This window comes from Anguilla rostrata, chromosome 4 (assembly GCF_018555375.3).
Source record: "Anguilla rostrata isolate EN2019 chromosome 4, ASM1855537v3, whole genome shotgun sequence".
Lineage (NCBI taxonomy): Eukaryota > Metazoa > Chordata > Actinopteri > Anguilliformes > Anguillidae > Anguilla > Anguilla rostrata.
In genome coordinates this window covers 54,989,889-55,014,901 of record NC_057936.1, presented here as the reverse complement: position 1 = coordinate 55,014,901, position 25,013 = coordinate 54,989,889, and the positions used below count along the sequence as shown (strand labels likewise).

General features: G+C 52.8%; 1 protein-coding gene across 1 annotated transcript in view; it reads left to right on the top strand.

Annotated features, from left to right (window-relative positions):
- Positions 1-25,013, top strand: part of xpr1a (xenotropic and polytropic retrovirus receptor 1a) — a 97,978-nt gene that overhangs the window by 46,267 nt on the left and 26,698 nt on the right. Inside the window, exons 3-9 of the mRNA XM_064333281.1 lie at positions 13,746-13,847; positions 17,035-17,255; positions 17,966-18,115; positions 18,442-18,525; positions 20,419-20,500; positions 20,749-20,954; positions 21,822-22,001. Coding sequence (XP_064189351.1) covers positions 13,746-13,847; positions 17,035-17,255; positions 17,966-18,115; positions 18,442-18,525; positions 20,419-20,500; positions 20,749-20,954; positions 21,822-22,001 — 1,025 coding nt within the window. The remainder of the gene's footprint in view (positions 1-13,745; positions 13,848-17,034; positions 17,256-17,965; positions 18,116-18,441; positions 18,526-20,418; positions 20,501-20,748; positions 20,955-21,821; positions 22,002-25,013) is intronic.

The following is a 25,013-nucleotide window of genomic DNA, read 5'->3' as shown; positions in this document are numbered from 1 at the left end:
AGAATTGGGGGGAAAAAACGCTCAGTGAATATCATTAGAACCTTATTCAGCTGAGCACCTCAAGGCCGTCTGTGAACCCAGATCCTAGATCTGAGGGCTTTCTTGCTTGGCGTGTGCGTGTGCTCATCCTGAATCTGGCAGTGCAGTACTGCCTGGCCACCAGGACCCAGGGATCTCAGGCTGGTACAGACCAGTCCCTCCCAGTACTCAACGCACCTCACCGGATATCGTCTGTTCTAATTCCCTGCCGTTTCTTTTGCTGTATTTTAGACAGTCGTTTGCACACGGAGGTTTAAGTTTCCAGAACGATCTAATCGTATTGGCTGTATGTTTACAGCCTAAACCCGCCTTGTTGTTTGTGACAATAGGTTGCATGTTCTGAAAATGAAAATGTCTTGCCAAGCTGTTTTTGATGATTTTTCGTGCACGTTTTGAATGAAAGGCTTTCTAGACGTGCGCTGAAGGGGTAGGACGACGTCAGAGAGTTTTTGAGAGTGGGACTGAAAGTTTTGGTGCTTTTATAGGATATCTTCACAATACAGAAGTAATGAAATGATGCTGGTGTTATCCTTTAAGAGGCGTGATCTCAGACCCAGGGGCTGCCGTGCTGGCTGAGAGCTCCTCGTACGCGACTCAGACGTTTACGTGGGAGGAGCCGCAGTGAGTCATGGCCGCTCTGTAGAGCGGCGAGGGGATTGGTCTACGCGCTGTTATGGCTCCGCCCATGCCCTTTATACGCGGGTCCCGGGGGACCAGGCGCCGACCTGCCACACGGTAACGGGAACAAAACGAGGTCTCCGTTATGGTGACACTGAACGTCGCCTTCTTCCCCGAGACGAGCAGCAAGGCGTTTGGAATTGAATTGAGTAGCGCGAGCGTCGGCCTTCCATATGAATGCACCGGCAGGGAGGGAGGGAGCGAGACAGGCAGAGAGAGGGAGGGAGGGAGGGAGAGAGAGGGAGGGGGGGTTCACCCCCATACGCTTGGCCGTAAATGAGACGTGAGGTTTGAAGTATCCGGTGTGGAGGAGCGGAGGTTTGGGCGCACGGCCGGGCGGTTATTAATATCAATCTCGCCAGGCGTGGCGATGCGAACATAAACATCATTCTCTCAATGATCCCTCTGGGCGTCTTAATGGGGCAGAGCCCATGCACACGCCGGTGCTGTGATGAGGTGCTTTATGCGGGGGAACATTGCGCGGTGCTGAGGTGAATCGGTGCAGGCCTTTCTGCAGGAACGGGTAAAGCTGTGCAGCGTGCTGTTTCAGACCTTCCTCCCGCCCCACATTACTGCCTCATGATCCGTATCACCACTGCAGCGATAGCGGGCTCGTGAAATAGCGTTGCTAACGGCCCCCTTAAATACAGGCTGAAGGCATCATCGCTGAGAGACTAGGGTGGGATAATTGAATTTTGGAGATGGTTGATCTTCCAAGGAGCTCGCGTCTCTAGGAGAATTGTTAAACGCGCTTTCGTTCCCCTGCCGAAGATCGCACGCAGTCTAGGCCGCAGATCAAAGGCCTCGCAGAGAGGAGGCGAGCGGCTGCTTCTGACTGCACGTCGGTCCCATTGAGTAGCAATGCTAACCGCGTCTGTCGGTCACGTGCAAGCAGCAGAACGTCCGGCGGTCTCTGCCGTGAACGCGTGTGCAATGTGAGCGTTAGCCGAGCCCGCTAGCTCGCTTCTCCCTCACCTTACGGCTGGGGTCTTTCAGACCCGCGGCCAGAGGGAGACTGCGTTAGCGCAGATTGCTACTCCAGAGCTGTGTGATGTCACCTGAAGTCGGTGCCAGGAAGAAGGCTAGTAAATCATTTTTCTTTGTGCTGAAGTATCCGATTTATTCCTGACTTTAGTTAAGTGAAGTCCTCAGGTATTTTGCATTCAAGTTTATTTCAGCCAGACCCCGAACTTACAGTAATCACACCGTGGATACAATTCTTTAATGTCACACTATGGAAAAACAGGTGTATCCTGTGTACTGAAGATATGTCTGACGCAGTTCCATTCAGATGTGCTTGATTCCTTGACAGCTCCGAGGCTTCTGAAGACTAAGGAGTTTGATCCTTGGAGCAGTCCTGTGTCTTGTGCAATTTTGAAATTAGATGTAAAATCTGGGCCTGATCTGACCTCATTTACATCTCATTTTCTAAATCACCCGCCCCGACCTACTGATGGTGTATGTACGGGTGGTGTTCTTCGCGCTGGTATTGGTACTATGGGGTTTGTGTAAGGGTGGTGTGCTCAGTGTTGGTATTGGTGCTGCATGCTCCCAGGCGCTGGACTGGGAGTGTAAACGCGCTTATGAGGGCGGGTGTTCCCCCGCGCGCCCCCCCCCTCTCCCTCCGGCTGCCTGGCGGTGGTGGGCCGGGGCATATCGCGCCCCCTACAGCTCCCAAACTCCTGCTGCGGAGCCCAAAATCCTCTCTTCCCCCTCTCCCCTCTCTCCTGTCCCCTCTGTGACATTTCCAGAAGATGAAAGGCTTTCCAGAGGCGCAGTGGGCAGCGTGGGGTTGGCCCGGAGACGTATGTGCGGATGCCTCCGTCTCGCTGTGCTATAAGGCTCCCCTCCGCAGGGGATGGGGAAACACTCATTGTTTCACTGGCATGAAAGCGTGCGTCTCCTAACTAATTGGCCACTGAGTTCTGCCAATGGGAGCCGTGCCTGCCTGCTGAGTTACCCTGGAGCAGGCTCATTACACTGGCAGCTCTGGTTGTTCTCCAGGGAAAGAAGCTGATTTTTGGTACTGTTAATATTACTAATTCACTTTGGGCATACCATAAAGTACACGTGTGCACATTGAACCAGTGGTAGGAATGTTCTCCCTGCCCAATTCACCTGTTACTCCTGTGATAGAAGGTTGTTTTCTAAGGAGTCCAATGTAGTAATTTGCTTTAGCTTATTAGCCGAAACAAAAGCCACGACTGGAACAACAGACTTGACAGCTCAAATATTTTCCAAATGTAAATAATTAGATTGAAAGGCAGTGGAACACTGAAGTAGGATTTCTGGTGTGTCTTGGCCAGTTTTAATGGTTTCCTCATTCCGAATTTTCCTTAATATTATTTGTCGCATTTATTTGTACATGGAATGAGGATGAGAAACCTTGAGGATGAGAAAGCCAAAAGGTTTGCAAACGAAATGCAAATTAAATATTTTTTTAATTGACTCAAATTAATAAAGGATGTCACAGCAACAACTGCAGTTATGATATACCTTTCGAGTATTTGCTGGCCAGTAGTCTCGCGCGCACACACACACACACACACACACACACACACACACACACACAGCGTCCTCTTTTCATTTGCACATATCAATCATCAGTGATATTTTCGTAAATACATAAAGGTATTCAAGGCACGGTCTAGTCAAAGATGAGGAAGAAAGTTGATGCACGTAATTAACAGGGAACTGAGCTCACGTCAGTCACACCAGACTCCTCTTCCCCTCTCCGCAAAGCCCGAAGATCTGCAGCGGGATTCTCGCTATCTGTGAAAGAGCAGCTCTTTCCCAGCGCCCTTTGAAAAGAGCGAGGCAGGCAGAGCGAGGATGAATCCCAGCAGCGCCCGGGGAGCCTGAACCTTGCTGTCAGCGCCGCCAGCGCCCCCAGCCGCCGCTCAGCCCGAGCTCAGACGCCGCGGCCGGCTCGGGGCGGGGCCCTTATCGGTTCTGACTTTTCAGACGGCGGCGGCGGGCGGGCTGGCGGAAGGTGAGGCTCCTGAAGAGGCGAGACGCCGGGCGGGAGAGAGGGACCAGCCCCCCCCCCCCCCCCCCCGACTGTGAGAGGAGCCGATAAGGCTTCACAGCGCCGGGAACACAGGCCCGCCGCCCGCTCCCCCGGGGCCTTTGGAGTCTGCTTTCCTCCCGGGGGAAAACGAAACGTACGTCCGCACCCTTCATGACCGGATGACTGACGCAGCAGCGCGCGCGTCTGAAGCTTATCTCCGGCTTCGGCTTTTAAGCCGAGATAACGGCGCGGGGAGAAGTCCCGGCGAACTCTCAGCGTTCCGGGTCCTCGCTGGGGCCGGCAGACAGAGGAAGAGCCGGACCCCGGAGCCGGGTCCCCCCTCCGCCCGATATGGCCGGTCTGCATTAGAGGGAGTGTTCCCGGTCCGTTATGGCTCCCGGCAGACCGGGCCGAGTGGCAGGAGCTAGCGGCGGCGTGATGGACTGGCGGTAAAGGCGCTAACCCCTCTCTCTCGCGTGTCGTTAGCGGTGCGCGCTTACCAGGCCTGATAGCTGCCGTTTCTCAGCGCCTGAGCGCCGCGTGATTCATGCCCCCGTCAGGGCCGCCATCGATATCCGTTTACCTCCCCCGGGGTGGGGTGGTGGGGGGGGGGCCGGGTGACAGTGATCTGACCCAGACAGCCCCCCCTCCCCCCCCTTTTCTCTCTGTGAGTGATAAAGCCACAGAGGGAACCCTTCAGCGGAGGGGGTCCCATCCATCCATCCTCAGGACGGCGGGGCGCTGGAGCCCCCCCCCCCCCGGCGGGGCCGAGCTGTCAGACGCGCTCGCCGCTCGCCGCATCCGGCCGCCGCGCTGCAGGAAGTCGGCCGGCCGCCCGGCTCGATACTCCTCTAACTCAATTGTTCCGCTCCAGGAATCCCGAAAACAATTACGGGAACGCGTCGTCGGGCTTTGCGGAAAAGGGGGGGGGGGGGGCCGGCAACGATGCGCGCGGGGGCGAGTGGGCGGAGCCGACCGGGGCCGTCTCCGCTCCTGCCGAGCGCCGCTGCCTGTTCAGGACGGCTCGTTTAACGAGTTTAACTCCCGACGTTCATCCAGGGAAGCTTACATCAGAAAACCTAATTGCTTCAAAAGTTCCCTCTAAAGTTCAAAGCGCTGTCGTAATGGATAGAGAGAAAAGGGATTAAGATGAGTCTCTGAACTCTGAATGAGAGTCGGGGTAAGAAGTCGGAAAACTTTTATTTCTGTCCCTCTGCGTTTCGCTTTGTGGCGTCTGATTGAATGCACTGTGTGGCAGAGCACTTTAACAGCCACTCTAAGTGTATTTAATAACCGTGCGTTTCATATCGTCTCGCGATTTCCCTGCAATTGCCTCGATGACAGCGAGGCACTCTCGGGAATACTGTTATCAGGTATCTATTATGGAGGAAGGAAGTTTGTTACGGCTCCATTTTTTAATGGTTCCTCTCCTATGCTGTCATACTGATGCTGCATCAGACGAGCAGAGTCGTATTACCTCAGTCATGCTCAGAAACTGGGGCGTCTCTCCTCGCTGTTTCGACCAGTGTGCTTTGTCTCAGTCCTTCGGTCTGTCGGTTTCAGGACCTTGGACAGTGGTTGTTTCTGGTCCCTGCTGTTTGTATATCGCGTGCATTCCAGTGCCGGGGAAACCGGCTGTGTTTTGTCTCTATTCCTGCCTTCAAATTCAATTTCATCGTATAGATACTTCACGGGAAATGCCATTTCAGATGTGTTTTCCCTTAAATTCCATCAGGCCATTATCTCCAAAGTCAAAACATCAAGAAAATAAGATGACCCGACTGATTACAGATAAATGCCTTGTGCTGTCAAATCCTTCAGCTGTGATTTCTTAGAGTAAGTCAAGTAAAAATTGTGTGAAATAAATAGGCTATGTATTCTGTCATCTCCAATAAGGAGCGGCCCCGAGGCAATTGTACCCGACCACACGCTGTGGCAGGGAAAGGCATTATCTGCAGCACCTTCCCAAACAGACGCACTGTGTTTAGGTTTCTCAGGCATAAGCACGTGTTTTAATAGGCAGAGAAGAAACCCGCATCTCCTCCATCACCTCCCGCGGATGAGCGTGGACTGAGGCGGTGAGTTTTATTAAACAGGGGCTTCTGCTGAATGTTTCATGAAGTCTGGCTGGAGTCACTCTCCCAAAGCCAGTTTAATATCCCCCGTCCGTCCCTGCTCTCCCCCCCCCCCCCCAACCACCCACCCCCACCCCCCACAGTACGTCCCCGGGGTCGCCCCGTCCCATCTGGAGCCTTCCTCCCCGCTTCCTGCCGCTCCTGTATGCAGCGGGTGCGTGGCCGCGGGGAGCCAAAATGGCGGCGAGTGACACGCTGAGGCTCAGGACACACACAGTATGCGCGTGCCTCTGGGTCCAGCACCGCTTGGCCCTGGCGTCTGCGTTTAGCCTGGATCCAGTCAGGCTGGGGTTTACTTATTCATCAGGCCTCTGCTTCTGTTTGCTTTATTTTTAGGAACGCGCTCGGAGTCTGCCAGCACTGTTTAATGCGCATCCTTAATGGGGCTGTGGCTCGGAGCCCCGCGATTGGTGGGATTAATTGTGGCTGGAGGGGGTGAGTGTGAGTGTGAGTGTGAGGGGGGGAGGGGTCTGTTTGGAGCTCTCATCCTGTGTGCCTGTGGAAGCAGGATGTGGAGGCGCTGATCTGCCCCGGCTGTCTCCTCCCCCCACACCCCTACCCCCCACACCCCCCCCAGACACAGCTCCTCACATACCGGGTTACTGCTGGCCATCTCCCACACACAGACCAGCAGCATCTCCTGCTGCGCTCGATCGATAGCGCTGTATCTGTATATTCATTCATATGTTTGCTATGGAGGGTGAATGTGAGTGAGTGCCCAGGTTGCGGGCGCGCTGGTGATATTGATATGCGGTCAACAGGAGGTAAGACGTGGAGCCCGGCGGAACCTTGGAACCTTAGCCTCGTTCCCTCCCCTGCTTCTCCCAGAGGACAGTGTGGGATTGTAGCACATCTCCCCTGCGCAGACAGCTCTTTCTCTTCCTCTTTCTCTTTCTCTTTCTCCGTGAACACCGGCCTCTCCCAGGCACTGGGCAGCCTTGGAGATAATCCTGTAAACCCGTCAGCTGGGGAGAGGGGAGAAATGTGGGCCGGGTGAAAATGAAATCCACATTATGGGATGTTTTTCATCTTCTCCAGCTGAGGGGAGGTAGAGAGAATGGCGGTGGTAAACGTGTCCGGCTGGCTCAGAGTGGCCGTGCGTCACGCAGGACGCCGCCCTCCCTCGCCCGTTTCCTCACACGCCCGTCTAACGCGGCGTCCCCACTCAGCGCCGAGCTGATGAGCCCGTGAGCGGCGCGTGGAGGCGGGGCGCGGGCTCGCTCCGCCTGCTCGGCGTTGGCCCTGAGCCCTGCGTTAAGGCTGCGCTGGGTAAGAAGGGCCCGGCGTTTATGCGTTCGGCCTTGGCCCTGCGCAGCCTCAGAGAGGCCGCATGAAGGATTTATGGGTTGTTTTTTTTTAGTCTGGCGGGGAAACGCCCATTTCTGCGGGCGGGGGGGGTGGGGTGGGGGATGGGGGGGGGGGGGTTGAGGTGGGGTTAGGAGAGAGCAGGCGCGAGGCCTTCATAACTTATTCATAAAAGCAGGCGCTTTCAGCGCTGGGCTGTTTCCTGTGATTCAGTTTTCCTTCCAGGGGAGGAGGCGGATCTCGGACAAACAATTATGTTTATGGAGAGCGCTGCATTATTAAGAGTGTTCAATTGTTTTAATCAAACATCTGAATTTATTCTGTGTTTTAATGGGAATCCAGGGGTTTGGGTAGTAATACTGTCTAACCAGGGTTTGCCTAACTAACCGCAAATACAAAACAAACGCAAAACAAACATTGTTCCTTTCATGCTTAACAAACAAAAATCCATAGAAATCCTCCATTTCTGGCAGTCAGTAGTTTATCAGAATCCCTGATTGAAGGGCAATGTTGTCTGTAGAGATAGAAAATTTTAAGAAAGGGTGACTCTTCCACTGAGCTAGAAGAACAGCTCTTCTGCTTCACTTAGAGGACCCGCTTTCAGATGCAAGAGCCCAAACACACGCTCCTCCACGTGCCTCCATGCTCACTCCGCAGAGAGGTGCAGTGGCTCCGGCTGTAGCTCAGCGCACTCTGTCACACCGACGCTTTTCTCACGTCCCGCCGGCAGCGGCGGCAGCTCAGGCCATTAGCGGCTGACAGGTCAAACGGCGGGAGGCCGCGGGTGCGGCGGACTGCTCCCCCGTGCCCTGCGGCCAGGGGGGGGCGCGCACTGCCTTCACAGCTCGTTAGCCGCAGCGGCGCGGCCGCGGTCCAGACCTGAACGGAAGCCCCTCTCTCTCTCTCTCTCTCTCTCTCTCTCTCTCTCTCCCTCTCTCTCTCTCTCCCTCTGTCTCTCTCCCTCTCTCTCTCTCTCTCTCTTTCCCTCTCTCTCTCTCTCTCTCTTCTCTCTCTCTCTCTCTCTCTCTCTCTCTCTATGTCTCTCTGTCTCTCTGTCTCTCTCTCTCTCCCTCTCTCTCTCTCTATGTCTCTCTCTCTCTCTCTGTCTCTCTCTCTCTCTCTCTCTCTCTCTCTCTCTCCCCGCTTGTTTACGGCCCCGGGCGGCTCGCGGGCGCCAGGCCCTCTGGAGCAGGAGCGCTTTCGGAAGCGATAAAACCAAATTAAAAGCGCCCCCTCCGGAGCCCGTCGGCGAGCCGTCCGGCGCAATTTACGGCCGGGCCGGGCGCACCGGGGCCTCAGAGGAGCCGTTAACGTCCCCCGGCCGCGGACATGAGCGCGCAACAGGGGGCGGAGGAAGCAAGGAGGGACGATTTACGGCCGCAGCCGGCCAATTACACGGCCGGCAAGAGCCAAAATGGCCGTCGAGCAAAGTAAACTCACTAATGCATCCGTCTTCCGAGGGCTTGCGGGGACAGCCCCGGTTTACACTGTATCTCATCCCGCGATACCCGCCTCCTGCGCTGCTCGCCCGCGCGGCGCGAGCCGGCCATCCATCCCAGCTACTGTAACCCTTCAGCCATGCTGGAGACTATCCCTGACCAGACCATCACTCTCCTCAGAGAGGAGAGGCTGTGAGCCTCTGACTGTGTGGGCTTCTCAGTGCAAGGCTCTGCTGAGTGTTACTGTATGAGTCTTTCACAGACAGGAGAGGCTGTGAGTGTTACTGTATGAGTCTTTCACAGACAGGAGAGGCTGTGAGTGTTACTGTATGAGTCTTTCACAGACAGGAGAGGCTGTAAGTGTTTCTGTATGCGTCTTTCACAGACAGTAGAGGCTGTAAGTGTTTCTGTATGTGTATTTCACAGACAGGAGAGGATCTGGGTGTTACTGTATGACTCTTTCACAGACAGGAGATGCTCTGAGTGTTACTGTATGAGTCTTTCACAGACAGGAGAGGCTGTGAGTGTTACTGTATGAGTCTTTCACAGACAGGAGAGGCTGTAAGTGTTACTGTATTCCTCTTTCACAGGCAGGAGAGGCTGTGAGTGATACTGTATGAGTCTTTCACAGACAGGAGAGGCTGTGAGTGATACTGTATGAGTCTCTCACAGGCAGGAGAGGCTGTGAGTGATACTGTATGAGTCTCTCACGGACAGGAGAGGCTGTGAGTGATAGTGTATGAGTCTTTCACAGGCAGGAGAGGCTATGAGTGTTTCTCTATGTGTCTTTCACAGACAGTAGAGGCTCTGAGTGTTACTGTATGAGTCTTTCACAGACAGGACAGGCGCTGAGTGTTACTGTATGAGTCTTTCACAGACAGGAGAGGCTGTAAGTGTTACTGTATGAGTCTTTCACAGACAGGAGAGGCTGTGAGTGTTACTGTATGAGTCTTTCACAGACAGGAGAGGCTGTGAGTGTTACTGTATGAGTCTTTCACAGACAGGAGAGGCTGTGAGTGTTACTGTATGAGTCTCTCACAGACAGGAGAGGCTGTGAGTGTTACTGTATGAGTCTCTCACAGACAGGAGAGGCTGTGAGTGATACTGTATGAGTCTCTCACAGACAGGAGAGGCTGTGAGTGATACTGTATGAGTCTCTCACAGGCAGCGGAGGCTGTGGAGGGTCTGGCAGTGCTTGCCGGCTCTTTGTATGCGTTTGCGCAGCTGGAGTCCGGCCCCCGGCAGGCGCTGGTGTCACAGAGGCGCTCAGGAGATAATGAGCACGGGGACCGGAGCTCTGTGTGGTGATGACACCCATGCTCCGCCCCCCCCCCCGTAACAAAGCCCAGCGCCGCGCAAACAGCCAGTCCCGCCGCACTGTGAGCGCTTTAGCCTGCTAGCGCGCGTGCGTGTGATTCTGACGAGGTCATGGGACGCTAAGCTAAGCTACCCTGAGTTCATAATGAGCTCCCAAACAGGCTTATCCAGCTCCTCGGGTGTGTAAACACACAGGTCTGTGTGAGGCTGAGCCTTTCACGGGGGGCGCTGAGCGCTGAGCGCTGAAATGAGGACGTTGGGATGGTTACGGGGACGCTGATTAAAGATGGCTGCCGTTCGCTCAGTGAGGAGCTGCCGGAGAGCAGCTGTACCCTCTCCTTTGTTCCGCAGCCAGGTCCCTGGAGATCAGCAGGGCCTTCCACATCACCGCTGCTACTACTACTGCTGCTGCTGCTGGGGGCGGGGGGGGAGGACTCTCTCTTGCTCTCTCTCTCTCTCTCTCTCTCTCTCTGTGTGTGTGTGTCTCTGTGTGTGTCTCTCTCTCTCTGTCTGTGTGTGTGTGTGTGTGTGTGTGTCTCTCTCTGTCTGTGTGTGTGTGTGTGTGTGTGTGTCTCTCTCTGTCTGTGTGTGCGTGTCTCTCTCTGTGTCTCTCACTTTCAAGCCCTTGCTCTTCAGACACATCTCTCCGTGTTCATCTCTCTCCTCTCTCTATAGCCATTACCCAGCATGCCCCAGGACCAGGTCCTGATGTGGAGAGGCTTGTGTGGGAGCTGCAGTCTGCTGCTCTGTTTTGCTCTCGCTGGAAGTGCTTTCTGACTGTCAAAGTTAAAGCAGGAAGTGAAGCAGAAGCTCTCTGTGTCCTCTTCCTGCGGGTCACGCGCAACGCCGCGGTGTGACTCCGCCCCTCGGAGCGCGGCGGCGGGTATGTAGGGCAGTCGAGCGGCTCGTCGGCGAGGCGCCGCGCTGCACGCGCCCGGCTCCTCCCCCTGCAGGCCCGACCCCGGCGCGCCGCGGATAGCCTGGGCTAATGCGTCCTGCCCTGAAAGCGCAGCAGGGGTACCGCCGTTCCTCGTCAAATTTTAATGAGAGGCGCAGGCTGCCCCCCCTCCGCCCCTCCCTCCGTGCTCCGGCACGGGCATACGCCCCGCGTCTGTTGCCTGGGTCTCCCGTCAGGACGGCACAAACAGGCGTTTAGCTATTTTTGACCTCAAAAGAAGAAGAAAGGAAGACTGCCCCTGTGTTGCTGTATGGGCCTGCTTCAGTAGCTGAGCCCCAGACCCCCAGCCCTGCGCCCTCACACACTGTGTGCAGGGAGAGCGTCTGATAGGCCAGACAGCAGTGCGCGGGTGGCCACCTTTACAGCAGCTCACTGGCCTACAGCGCTCCTATACGGTGTTTTCAACACAAAACGGACAGCGCAGTGCAGGAGAACTGCTCTGCCAAACTGCTTTCAGCTTGGCTTTAACCGTTTGACAAGTAGGTTTTTCAGAATTCTGAGTCAGTGTTCTAAAACTTCATTGCCTTCAGTTGCATTACATTAAATTTATTTAGCAGACGCTTTTATCCAAAGCGACATACAAAAACGTACCAGCAGTGATTGTTACATCAGCATTAGAATGTTCAGTTGAGAACATTCTAATCACATGTTTGTGATGTCACACCTTAAAGGGTTAATGCTGAGAATCTGTGCTTGCAGACCGCCGGGCTCCGCTGGCCTTGAGAAGCAATCAGTCTGCGCTGTGTGATCGCTCCCCCCCCCCCCCTTCCCCCCACCCCCAGACAGGAGAGCGGCAGTATTGACAGCCCATATCCTTGGGCCTTTCTGTTCTGTCTCACAACAACTGGAGAATGGCAGCTTTGACTCTTCCCTTTCGAAAGGCTATTTCATCAAACGTTTGCTTTGTTCCTCCTGCACACACGCGTTTGTGCATGCGTACGGGCGCACACACCCACACATTACTTATATTTACTGAGGAGATAAAATGTGGCAGAATTTAGAATTTCACAGGGTGGCATTTACATCCACAGAGCACAGCTAAGGAAATTGCAATGATAAAGAGATTTGTGAAAAGAGCAGAGGCTTTTTATGATCAGTGTGCTGAAGAGCAGCGATAATAGGAGTATAAGAGCATAGCAGCGGCGTCTGTGGCTACAACCTGCAGCCTGCCCTCTCTCCCTCCATCCCTCTCACCCTCCAGCCCTTTCCTTCCCCTCCACCCTCCCCTCCTCCACCCTCTCCCTCCAGCTCTGCTCCCTCCAGCCCTCTCCTCTCTCTCCACTCCCCTCCCTCCACCTCTCCTCCCTCCACTCTGCCCTCCAGCCCTCTCTCCCTCCAGCCCTCTCCCCTCCAGCCTCTCTCTCCCTCCACCCTCTCCCCTCCAGCCCTCTCCCCTCCACCCTCTCCATCCATCCCTCTACCCCTTCAGCCCTCTCCCCCATCCCTCTGTCTCCCTCCAGCCTCTCCCCCTCCCCCCATCCCTCTCCCTCCAGCCCTCTCCTCACCCTCTCCCCTCCAGCCCTCCCTCCCTCCCCCTCCGCCCTCTCCCTCCATCCCTCTCCCCCTCAGCCCTCTCCACCCTCAGCATCTCCCCCTCCACCCTCCTCGCCCCCTCCCCTCTCTCCTCCCTCTCCCCCTCCTCCCCTCCTCCCTCCACCCCTCCTCAGCTCCCCTTCCCCCCCCCTCCTCATCCTCTCACCTCTCCTCCCTCTATGCCTCTCTCCTTCCATCCCTGTGCTCAGGGTTCTTGGGAAACGGCCAGGTCCTTTCAGCTCCTGATGATGTGTGTCTGACGTCAGTGTGCACAGTCACTCCAGAGAGGGAAGGAGGGAGAGAGGGAAGAAGGGAGGTGAAAGGATATAAGCTGTTTTGCTGTTTTGCCAGGCCTGTGTGAGATGTTCACGAGAAGCGCGGGGTGATTCTCCGGGCAGTTTTTTGGGGGAGGGGGGGGGGGGGTGAGAGAGGAACGAAAACATGGAGCGGCATGCGGGTGTTGGGTTTCTGAGTGAACTTGATGACTGCAACATTAGCCTCCAGGCTGGTATCCGATGCAGGTTCTCAACGCCGCGGCATTTCGCCGTGTGCCACAGGAAACTAAGGGGAGCTGGAAGCCACCTCTGATACATGCGCTGGCAGGAAGTGGCTGCGTTTCAGGAGCAGGTTCTCATTTCTGTACCCTTACAGGAGGGGGGAAGGGGCTCTGAGCTTTTTACAGCCCAGTGCTACCGACTGTGGGTTAACTCTTTCACTTCTGACAGGCAGAGTGTGGTAGGCAGTCAAAGGCCGTGTCCGAGCGGAACAAGCACATGAAGCCATTCAGCCGTAGCACCAGTACTGTTGATAATGCTGTTAAATCAGCACTAAGGTTACAGCTGTGATAATTTAACAGGGTAGGTTAGAGCTGTGACTGCCCGCGCTTAGGAAATATCCTCAGTGTTCACCAGCATTTCTTAAGTCCCTTAAGGCCCACACACCTCCAGCACTGAAGTTTGCTCCAGTGAAGAACCGCCTGGGGTTCTGAGAATAAGGGCATGCTTTTAGGATTACCGTTTCAGATCTTTACTCATACGGTCACTTAGCTGAGCTTTAATAGAGGAGCTGCCATCAGAATTGTAAAGTGATTTTTGCATCTTCAGAAAGGCTTGTTTGGAGATGTGTAATTGAGCGTTCTGTTGCTGTGTGTGTGTTTGTGTGGGAGTGTGTGTGTGTGTGTGTGTGCACGTGGGTGAGGCGCAGGTACACCTCACTGTGTTCAGCTTACTCTCTGTGTGTTAACACCTTTGAGATAAGAGAGATTCAGTAGTCACTCAGAAAAGCAGCAGATTAACCAAACCATATCTCTCTCTTCCTTTATCTCCAAACAGTCACAGATGAAGACACCGTCAAACGATATTATGCCAAGTTTGAAGAGAAGTTTTTCCAGACCTGTGAGAAGGAACTTGCCAAAATCAACACTTTCTATTCAGGTAAATCTGCGTACGTGCTAAGTTTACCAAAAACAAAATGTTATAAGAAAATGTCTAGTTTCAACAGTTTTGTATAAATTAATGTGTTTTCTTGTCAGAGAAAAATACATGTGTATCTTCAGTTGCGCACATCAAGATTTATACCGTTTTTATTCCTACAAATACAATTCATTTTCTACAAAGAAATTAAGTCCTCTTACAAAAGAGAAATCGACCTTATATTTCATCAAAATTGAACCCAAGCGAAATTTATAACAAAACACATTCATTATAAGTAAAAGGTTTCACTGAAGAATAGGCTAAACAGATTGACGTTTCTTCAGTGTGAGCTGCTTGTCTGTTGACTACGTGTTTATCTCCAGCAAAGGCCCCTTCGGTTGGCAGTGCCGGGAAGCGATTTGTTGCCGCGTCCGCTGATTTATATTTAAGACGTGCCCTTAAAATGAGACCGACCGCCCTGTTTATTCCGTGCCCGTGTCTGTGCTGGAGCTGCCGTCGTCTGGAGCCGTAAATGTGTCCAGCCTCCGCGCGCTGGGACTGCTGATTGCTTTAACATCTCGCCCCTGTGTTTCCTGCCTCAGAGCGCTCCAGGCACAAAAAAAGAGTCTTTTTTTTTTTGTTGTTGTTGTTTTTTTGTTAGAGGATGACTTTACGTCTTAACGTGTGTCATTTCGTTGGGGGCTGGCGGAAAACAAACAGCATGAGTAAGAGGGACCGGGGGGGGTGGGAGGCGTTTTTAAAGGCGATATTATGAGATAATGGTGCATCAGGGATGACTGTGTCGCGGCACCGTGGGCTTGTGGAACTCAGGACCGCCTCTGAGCCCTGGTTTCGCTATTGGTCACTGTCGAACTATTGTTGTTTCGTCTTTTTTTTTTTTTCGTTGCAATTTTGTGGTTGAAGCCGCAATGCAAGAAAGCCACTTGTGCAAGTCGGCATCATGGCCTGGCAGGGAAAATAAAGCGCGGAGCACTAAAGCAATCTTATTAGCCATAAAATGAAATGGCGTCATAAAAAAATCAGAACTACTCTGACAGGGATGCTCACGCTCCCCGTCGGAGCTGATCCGTTTAAGCTGCGTTTTACAAAACGCTGTCTTTTCCAGATTTAGACCCTTTTAAATGCTCCCTTACACGTGTCTGTCGTGCTGTTTTGGCGGTGCTCTGTTATTTACTTCTGTCGCAGCCTGCCTTGAAGGAACGCTGTTGTTTTTCTCTCGCCACTTATCTCCTTTAACGCTGTACGTCTGCCAGGTAAACCAAAAATAAGCCCAGCTGCCACATAAAACTGGGCTTTGGACCAAACCACACAAGTTCCCCGTCCAAGACAGTCCCCTTTATAAATATCCTGTCTCTCTCCTCGTTCGCAGAGCTCACAGTTCTGCATTTCAGCAGGGCAATACGTGGTTTTTTGTTGAAAATGAATGCATATTCACCTCAACAAAGTGTCCAACACTGTAGAGTAAAATGACACTGTCCTTCCCTGTCCTCCCAGCCCCTTATTTTAAACGGCTGCAGACAGCAGTGCAGTTCTCACTTTAAAGAAACGCATCTCTTTTTTATTTAAGTCTGGTTATTTTAAACCGCTGTTGTCAACAATGCTGTTCTCATCTAAAGAAACACATCTTTTTTTTTGTTTATGTTCAGTTATCTTAAACGGCTGCAGACAGCAGTGCTGTTCTCACTCTAAAGAAACACTTATTTTTTTAAGTCCAGTTATTTTAAACAACTGCAGCCAGCAGTTCTGTTCTCAATCCAGAGAAGCGCATCTCGTCCCTTTAATTTAAGGCCATTATTCAGACAACATAGGTAATTATGGAACCTCTGGCTGAAATGACTTGGACCGGTGTGTTACATAAGAGACCCGCCTCCACAGAACTGCTCCTCGCAGTTTCCCATCTCTGAACGGGTCAGCAACCCCATTAATTCATCCTGTTACAGCTTAATTAGCTCTTATGCTGATCTCCTGATGGGTTGAGAGTCAATAATACCCACATGGTGTACAATGTAGGTGCTTCTGTGTGTGTGTGTGTGTGTGGTCTGAAACAGTCCATATCTCTTCAGTTTAAGATATGGTGAATTCTACAGAAAAAAATGTTTCTATGGCACCGACATCCATCCAGGTGCATTTATTTAGACTGGCTCTCAGAAAGCCTGATGGGGTGTAGTTTTAAGGGGTGCCTTCTCCTTTATGTTATATTTGCCCTGAGACAGGAGCCCAGAGATGGAGATGATCTGTGCCTTAAACACAGCTGGATATTTCAAGCTGTGCTACTGGATCTCATGGACATTCCAGGCTTGTCTGTAGCTTTGCGTCCTTGCGATGGACACGCCTCCTCGTTTTGAGCTCCGTCACTGGTGGGGCGTCCGGCGGCCCGCGCGTTCCTGGGCCCTTCCGTCAGGGGCCGCGATGGCCTTTCCGGAGACTTCTCCAGTGCGGTCTATGAATAGGGCAGGCTATGCTAGTGTAAATTAGCCACCGGGGAGAGGACAAAAGGCCAAGCCTGCATGTCGGGGTCCGGAGCAGGAGAGCCCAGGAATCTGTCACAGGGGAACAGCGGGGTGGGCGGCGGCCCGAAGCTCAGCAGGCCGTACTCCAGGCCCGCTCAGGTTACCCTGACCGGTCCTCACCCGGGGGCTGCATTAGCCCGCCAGTGACCCTGTTAATAGGGGCACAGGACCCCGCATTTACATGTCTGCAGAACCTAATACTCCCTCAGCCCGCCTGGGACAGAAAGGCCCGCTGATCCTGGAGGGAGGAGGAGCTTCGCTGCGTCTGACCTGTGGAGAAGTTGCTTGCACTGGGCGTGACCAAATGCTTTCATACATAACTGACGTGTGTCCTCTCTCTCTCTCTCTCTCTCTCTCTCTCTCTCTCTCTCCCTCCCTCTGTCTCTCTCTCTCTCTCTCCCTCTCTCTCCCCTTCTCTCTCCCCTCTCTCCCTTCTCCCTCTCCTCTCTCTCTCTCTCTTCTCTCTTCTCCTCTCTCTCTCTCTCCTCCTCTCCTCTCTCCTCTCTCTCTCTCTCTCTCTCTCTCTCTCTCTCCTCTCTCTCTCTCTCTTCTCTCTCTCTCTCTCTCCTCTCTCTCTCTCTCTCTCTCTCTCCTCTCCTCTCTCTCTCTCTCCTCTCTCCCCTCTCTCCCCTCTCTCCCCTCTCCCTCTCCCTCTCCCCTCTCTCTCTCTCCCGTAGAGAAACTGGCGGAGGCGCAGCGGCGCTTCGCCACGCTGCAGAATGAGCTGCAGTCGTCTCTGGACGCGCAGCGGGAGAGCAGCGCGCCCGACCTGCGCCGGCGCCACAAGACGGTGTTCCACCTGTCGCACGAGGAGCGCGTCAAGTCCCGCAACATCAAGGACCTGCAGCTGGCCTTCAGCGAGTTCTACCTCAGCCTCATCCTCCTGCAGAACTACCAGGTCTCTCAGTTCAATTCAATTCAATTCAATTCAATAAGCTTTATCGGCATGGTAAGGGTACACTTACATTGCCAAAGCATTCACTCACATGACAAATATAACAGACAGGCAATAACAATTTAACTACAATAAACAGAAAAAATTCAGACAATCCACAGAAATAAAATTCTACATCTAGAACATAACGCATACAAAATGTCAATGAACTATAATAATTTTACTTTTCTGGTGTCAATGTTACTCCCTGTCCCTCAGTTTGTGGCAAGTGGCAATGTATTGTGCTGCCAAATCTACACATTCCCTTCTTTCTCCCAAAAGGAATGGCAGCTTCTCTGTCTCTGAGTGCATCTCAAATTGTGGGCAGATTTTTTTCATTTTGAGGAAGAACAGTGACCTTGTCTCTCTGTATTTCTCACATTTTGTGAGGAAATGAAGCTCTGTCTCCACCTCTTCAGTGTCACAAAGTGAGCATAACCTGTCCTCTCTGGGCAGCCAGGTCTGCCGGTGTCTACCTGTCTCGATAGCCAGGTTATGTTCACTGAGTCTATATCTTGTCAATATTTTTTTTCTCTCTCTCTCCCCCTCAGTCAGTCATGTACCGCTACGCACCGCCCCCCCCCAACCCAACGACACCCCCACCCTAACCCCCGCCAGTCACCGCTCGTTCGTTTTCATCGTTCTAGCGTCAAATGAACCTGTGCCTCTTCCAGAATCTGAATTTCACCGGTTTCCGGAAGATTCTGAAGAAGCATGACAAGATCCTGGAGACCCCCCGCGGCGCGGACTGGCGAGTGGCCCACGTGGAGGTGGCCCCGTTCTACACCTGCAAGAAGATCACCCAGCTCATCTCCGAGACCGAGGTACCCCCGACGAGTCAGAGCCCCCGCTCAGTGACCCCCCCCTTCTCTCTCCTCCTGCTCTCACCAGCAGAGCGCTGATTCTGTCTGCCAGTACCCATTCACGTGTCATCGAACAAGTATGTTGCCATGGTAACTTCCAGTACCAGTGTACCGATTGATTTTAGCCTGAGCGGGTGATGTAATTTACTTTCAAATTGCTGCCCTCTTCAATCATCGGATCATAATTTCCTTCTTTGGTATTAAGAATAGTGTAAAAATGGCTGCTTAGGATATTCGCAGGAGCAGAACTCACCCTTGACGCCCAGTCTGTGTGTGTCTGTGTGTAGGCCCTGGTGACCACCGAGCTGGAAGGGGGGGACCGCCAGAAGGCCATGAAGAGGCTGAGAGTGCCTCCGCTGGGCGCGGCGCAGGTGAGCACCTGGAGGGCCACGCCCACACCTGCGGGCACTGAAATGCAGTTAATGCTGTGCCACACTAGCGTTGGCCTGGCATTATGAATCATAGACTCTGAATAGATAAACACTTGTGACTGATGAGACAGCTGCAGGTGCATTTGGGACAATGAACGCAGTTCTGCAATAATTAGCGAAGAAGTGTGCAGTGTGCAGTATGCAGTATGTAGTATGCAGTGCAGGATATGGAGATGAGCCGCTGTAGGGCTGCTTGTACGGGGGCCACCATCTCCCCAGGTTTTCAGTGGCACTGCTGTGCCCTCACTGCATGGATCCCCAACCCCTAACTGCCTCAAAGCCCCAGCCCTGCTGGGGGGGAGAGTCCCGCGTCACTCACCACATATTTATGACACGTTGATTTGACCCAGATCCAGAAGACTGTTGAAATCCCTCTAGCACACAACTTGGACAGATCTTCAAGTGAAGGCTAGTGTGCCAAGCTGTGATGGTTGAAATATTAAAAAAAACTGGCCTTGGAGTTTAGTGATTGGAGCACTGGATTTGAACCAGTTAAGCCAAGTAAAACTCCATTCATATAAATAACGTTAGAGTATAATTTTCAGAACTCACTGGCAATTCCATAGTCCGCCACATTCATTCATATTTTGCCTGTAGTGCCAGTGGATTATATGGGATCCTGGAGAAATAATTATGCAATCGCGTGACTTGCCCTAAATTCTTTTCTTCGCCTTACGTCAGGCTTTTTTAACTGCTGGACTGTCATTCAGTCAGAGGTACAGTGAAGGCACAGCACCGTGCGAGGGGGTGCGGTGGGACAGGACGTACTTGGATCCTAACGAGAAACCATAAAGTTCTGAGCTGAGTGACGTATTACTGCCTGGCACACAGGCCCAGCTACTTGAGCAGATGAATGTCTCCCAGCATGCTCGCTTTTATAGTGCCACTTGGTTTACATTACAGAGAGTCAGTCTTATACAGTGAGAGAGCCAATGTCCCTGCAGTGACGAGAGGGGAAGGGGCTGGTGCAGGGGATCCATTTCATTTCCCTTAATCGAGACAGTTTTTGGAAGTAAACAAAAGCAGCGTTGCCCACCTGCCGTACAGTCATGGGTTTGGGACGAACAGCAGTGGCGTGTCTGTGAGAGGGAGCAGTGGCGTGTCTGTGAGAGGGAGCAGTGCGCGTGTCTGTGAGAGGGAGCAGTGGCGTGTCTGTGAGAGGGAGCAGTGGCGTGTCTGTGAGAGGGAGCAGTGGCGTGTCTGTGAGAGGGAGCAGTGGCGTGTCTGTGAGAGGGAGCAGTGGCGTGTCTGTGAGAGGGAGCAGTGGCGTGTCTGTGAGAGGGAGCAGCGCGCGTGTCTGTGAGAGGGAGCAGTGGCGTGTCTTGAGAGGGAGCAGTGGCGTGTCTGTGAGAGGGAGCAGTGGCGTGTCTGTGAGAGGGAGCAGTGGCGTGTCTATGAGAGGGAGCAGTGGCGTGTCTTGAGAGGGAGCAGTGCCGTGTCTGTGAGAGGGACACAGTGGTCAGTGTGTCTGTGAGAGGGAGCAGTGGCGTGTTGTGAGAGGGAGCAGTGGCGTGTCTGTGAGAGGGAGCAGTGGCGTGTCTGTGAGAGGGAGCAGTGGCGTGTCTGTGAGAGGGAGCAGTGCGCGTGTCTGTGAGAGGGAGCAGTGGCGTGTCTGTGAGAGGGAGCAGTGGCGTGTCTGTGAGAGGGAGCAGTGGCGTGTCTGTGAGAGGGAGCAGTGGCGTGTCTGTGAGAGGGAGCAGTGGCGTGTCTGTGAGAGGGAGCAGTGTGTGATTACTGACAGGCTGCAGCCTCGTCTTGCGCTAAGCGGCGCCGCGGGTCGCGCGCTAGCGGTATCGTCTGCTCATGTCTGCTCTTTGATCATCGGGCCTCCAGCCGGCGCCAGCCTGGACCACCTTCCGCGTGGGGCTGTTCTGCGGAGTCTTCATGGTCCTGGCCGTCTCCTTCATCCTCAGAGGTAGGTCTGCTCCGTCTGCTCACACGGGCAAATGGCACGTGCTCAGTAAGGCCAGTGCACATGCTCTGGAGACAGGGCCTTAATGTGCATGCAAACAAAGCTTCTGCTTCCATATATGGATTCCAGTTATAACACACACATGTGTTTTAATGTGTTATTGTTGTTCAATCTTGACATCATGTCAGCTTTGACGTGACGGGTTGTGACAGTAAATGGAATCATAGTAAAATCCCTGCACACTCCTGCAGGTGCGGTGTTGACGCAGCTCGGCGACCCTGAATACCGCAACAACGTGTGGCCGCTGGTGCGCGTCTACCGCGGCGGCTTCCTGCTCATCGAGTTCCTCTTCCTGCTGGGCATCAACACCTACGGGTGGCGGCAGGCTGGGGTCAACCACGTCCTCATCTTCGAGCTGAATCCCCGCAGCAACCTGTCCCACCAGCATCTGTTCGAGGTGAGTAGGGAAGGGGAGCGGCTTCAGAGTTTACAGCTGGGAGGAAGCTGTGGAGTGGACCATAGAGAGCACACACTAGAGTGGCCGGAAGGAAGAAATGGGAAATACTGACCACGGAAAGTCTTGGAAAGTGGCTGGCCTGCTGTTCTTGAAACATTAACTTTTTGAAACCAATATAGGACAGGGTCTGTCTTACTTGCTAACTCGCTATCTTGATGCGATTTACTATGAATTCTTGTAATGCCATTTCTGATATTGATACTGGCTAGCTCGCTGGCTTGTACATTTAGCTCACTTAAAGGCACAGGTAACTGATATTCTGTGCTCAGAGTATCCACGACTGTATATAAAAGCACACTCAAAATACTTTGAAGTAGTGGGTATAATTTTATCCCTGCAATTCCTTCTCCAAAGTAGCCCATTTACCCTCACATATTCCTTCAAACAATAATCCTTCAGAACCTTACATTTATCCTCTAAAAATTTGTGGAAAACATAAACGTGATCTGAGTACGCAGTCCGGAGAGTTAGTAGGCGAGTGGAGCAGGTCTAATTGGCACCGAGGAAGAGCATCCTAATGATGTTGACCAGGGATGGTCTGAAGAGGGCGAGGACAAGGGGTGTTTGTAGAAACCGCATGAGTGGAGGACAGAGACAGGAGGAGGTCGGGGAGAGCGCTTAAAAGGATCGGGGATGTTGGGAAAGATGGCGGACAGCTTCACGCATCGAAGAGACGGGATGGAAAATAAGAGCGTGTTCATAAAGAGGGGTGAGAAGGGAGGCCGTACCACAGCCAAGCCGTCTGCACGTCAGGCTGCAGAATAGAACTCTCGCTAAACTGTCTGGGTTTTTCTCTTGGTCCTGTAGATCGCTGGGTTCCTGGGGGTCCTGTGGTGCATCAGCATCCTGTCCTGCCTGTACTCGGACTACACCTTCATCCCCATGCAGGTCAACCCGCTCATACTCTACGGCTTCATGCTCCTCTTCCTCATCAACCCCTTCAAGACCGGCTACTACAAGTCCCGCTTCTGGCTGCTCAAGCTACTGGTGAGAACCCCGCCCCCCCCTTCTCCCGCGAGACGGGCTGCACTGAGCACGGTGTTCTGTGAGCGACGCTGAGCACGGTGTTCTGTGATCGCCGCTGAGCACGGTGTTCTGTGAGCGGCACTGAGCACGGTGTTCTGTGAGCGGCACTGAGCACGGTGTTCTGTGAGCGCCCCTGAGCACGGTGTTCTGTGATCGCCCCTGAGCACGGTGTTCTGTGATCGACCCTGAGCGCGGTGTTCTGTGAGCGGCACTGAGCACGGTGTTCTGTGATCGACCCTGAGCACGGTGTTCTGTGATCGCCGCTGAGCACGGTGTTCTGTGATCGCCACTGAGCACGGTGTTCTGTGATCGACGCTGAGCGCGGTGTTCTGTGATCGCCGCTGAGCACGGTGTTCTGTGATCGCCCCTGAGCACGGTGTTCTGTGAGCGGCACTGAGCACGGTGTTCTGTGAGCGGCACTGAGCACGGTGTTCTGTGATCGACCCTGAGCGCGGTGTTCTGTGATCGCCGCTGAGCACGGTGTTCTGTGATCGCCCCTGAGCGCGGTGTTCTGTGATCGCCGCTGAGCGCGGTGTTCTGTGATCGACCCTGAGCACGGTGTTCTGTGAGCGCCCCTGAGCACGGTGTTCTGTGAGCGCCCCTGAGCACGGTGTTCTGTGATTGCCCCCTGAGCACGGTGTTCTGTGATCGCCCCTGAGCACGGTGTTCTGTGAGCCACGCTGAACACCCCACTGCTGCATTCTCAGCGTGTCCTCTGTGTCCACCCCGTGCTCTTTGTGTGCTTTGGTCTACTCTGTGACGTGAAAGGCGCTCTATAAATAAAATAAATAGAACTCCGGAGTGTTATTCTCGCATCCAATATGGCCATAAAAGGGAGGAATTCGTCCCACTAGCCTATGAAACTAATAGCATCGGTGGAAAGGTCAGGGCTAATGTGTCTGTCTAAATAATGTTGAGTGCAGAATATCACTAACAGTACTGAACGCCAGTCACTGACATTTCAGCTACCGTTCTGAGTGTCACCGGCAGTGTTGAACAGAAATAGCGGTACGATGAACATTAACACAGCTGAACTTTAGTGACAGTGCATAATATCAGTGAAATTGAATGTTAGTAAGACCACTGAACGTGTTGCTAATGTATTTTGAATGTATCACTGTGTATCCTCAACAGTACAATCATGGGAACATATTGGTTGAAGGCTAATCCAGTTCATGACCCCCTTTTCTGGTATCTTGTTTTCATATGATATTTCTACAAAACAGGCTCTCGATCAGGTGGTGGGTGTGGGTGATATGTGGAAAGGCGGCAGGAACACAAATAGCTGGCTGTTTTTACATGTTTTTTTCCTGTGGGTTCTTGTCTGGAGTGTGCTGTGTTAGACTAGTTTGGCTCTAATTTGTAAATGTAAAAATTAGCTGTGAGGGGGCTGCTGGGTGGCTGCTCTTGTTAAGGCGCTGTTCCAATGCATGGAGGGGCCCCGCGGTTCCGCATTGTGCCAGCTATGGCTGGCAGCTTCGCAGAGGGACGCGCGGGAGGCTGTAGCATCGCCAGGGGACGGGAGGGTTGCAGTCGGCTGGGATGACAGCGTCTCGTCGTGCTCTAGCGACCCCCGCTGGTCGATCGGAGGCCCGCGGGTCTGTCTGTTGAGCTGTGCGTAAAGTGCCCTCCTCATGTCTGTGTGAGCAGTGGCGTGTTCAGAAACGTGTGCTTCAGAGAAGAATGCACTGAGCATTGTAGTGTAAGCATAGTGGGCCGTACCAAATTAGTGAGAGAACAAGGGGGGAAAGCATTTTTAAAATGTGCTGCTTGTTATTATATCGGTGCCAAGCTCACCTCCATTGAGGCTCTACGAAACCCTTCAGCTAGCTGGGCCAGCCCCAGCCACGGACTGAGAGTGCAGCCTGCGTAGCTCCTGGTCTTATTCCAGACCAGTGGGCTGGAAACGCATTGAGATGGTGGGAGAATGCAGCGAGCCGGGGACGTCGATACGCTTTTCATTTCAAACTGGGCCGATGGACCAGTTCACCACAGATCGATCTCAGCTGTGAAAGCATGTCGTGCGTGTGTCACAGGAGCAGTGGCGGCCGGTGAGATTGAAATGGGGGGGGGTTTCACCTTTTAAATGGATCATTGCTCTCGACCGTCGATTTTCATTGATACACTGTGAAGAGAATAATAAGCCGGATAATCAATTCAAATACAGTATGTACGTGTAGCTGTTTTTTCCAGTTAAGCTGCTTAGGCATTTGCCTGCATCCATATTTTATTTGAATCTGTGGATGGCCATATTTTTTGTTCTCCACTCCCCCTCTTTGGGTATATCAATGACATAAAGATCTGCTTGTCTGATCTGTGCAAATTCTGCAGTTTCAGTTAGTAGCACTGACTTTCTGAAGTTTGTTCATTAGTTTTGCAGGTTTTACTGAAAGCTAGTGCGATAGTTAAAAGAACGATTTGTCTTTTTACATGGAGTGCATTCGTTGTAATGGTTAAATAGATTTTCTGTAAATGTATCTGATCGCTTGCAGTTTTTAATATAATGTAACAAAGAGAACAGTATTTGAGACATTATGAGAGAACTTTAAAATCACCTGCCAATGGATCACATAGATAATTGGCATGCTTTGAGCAGGATTGTTATATTTATGCCCCAGCCCCCTCCCACCGAATCCAGCTCACGAGCTGCCACTAGCAAGATTTCATTTCAGTAAGAAGAGTGAACATCCATCAGCATCTCTGAAGTGCAGCGTATTGAGTATTTAAGTGTATGTAAGATAGATGGGACCAGTCACCCGGAGTTACACTGGATTCATGTTATCACACATCCAGAGGGTGCAGGATCATGTCAGTGGATCATGTGACCACACGCTCATAAAAAACCGTTCACGGTAACGGTTATATTGGCTATCATCTTCCCCTGGCAGCATGCGTGTGTGTGTGTGTGTCTGAGGAGCAAAACAAGGTTAGCTCCTTTTATTTGCTTAGGATGCGTTAGAAAGCGTTTCCCAG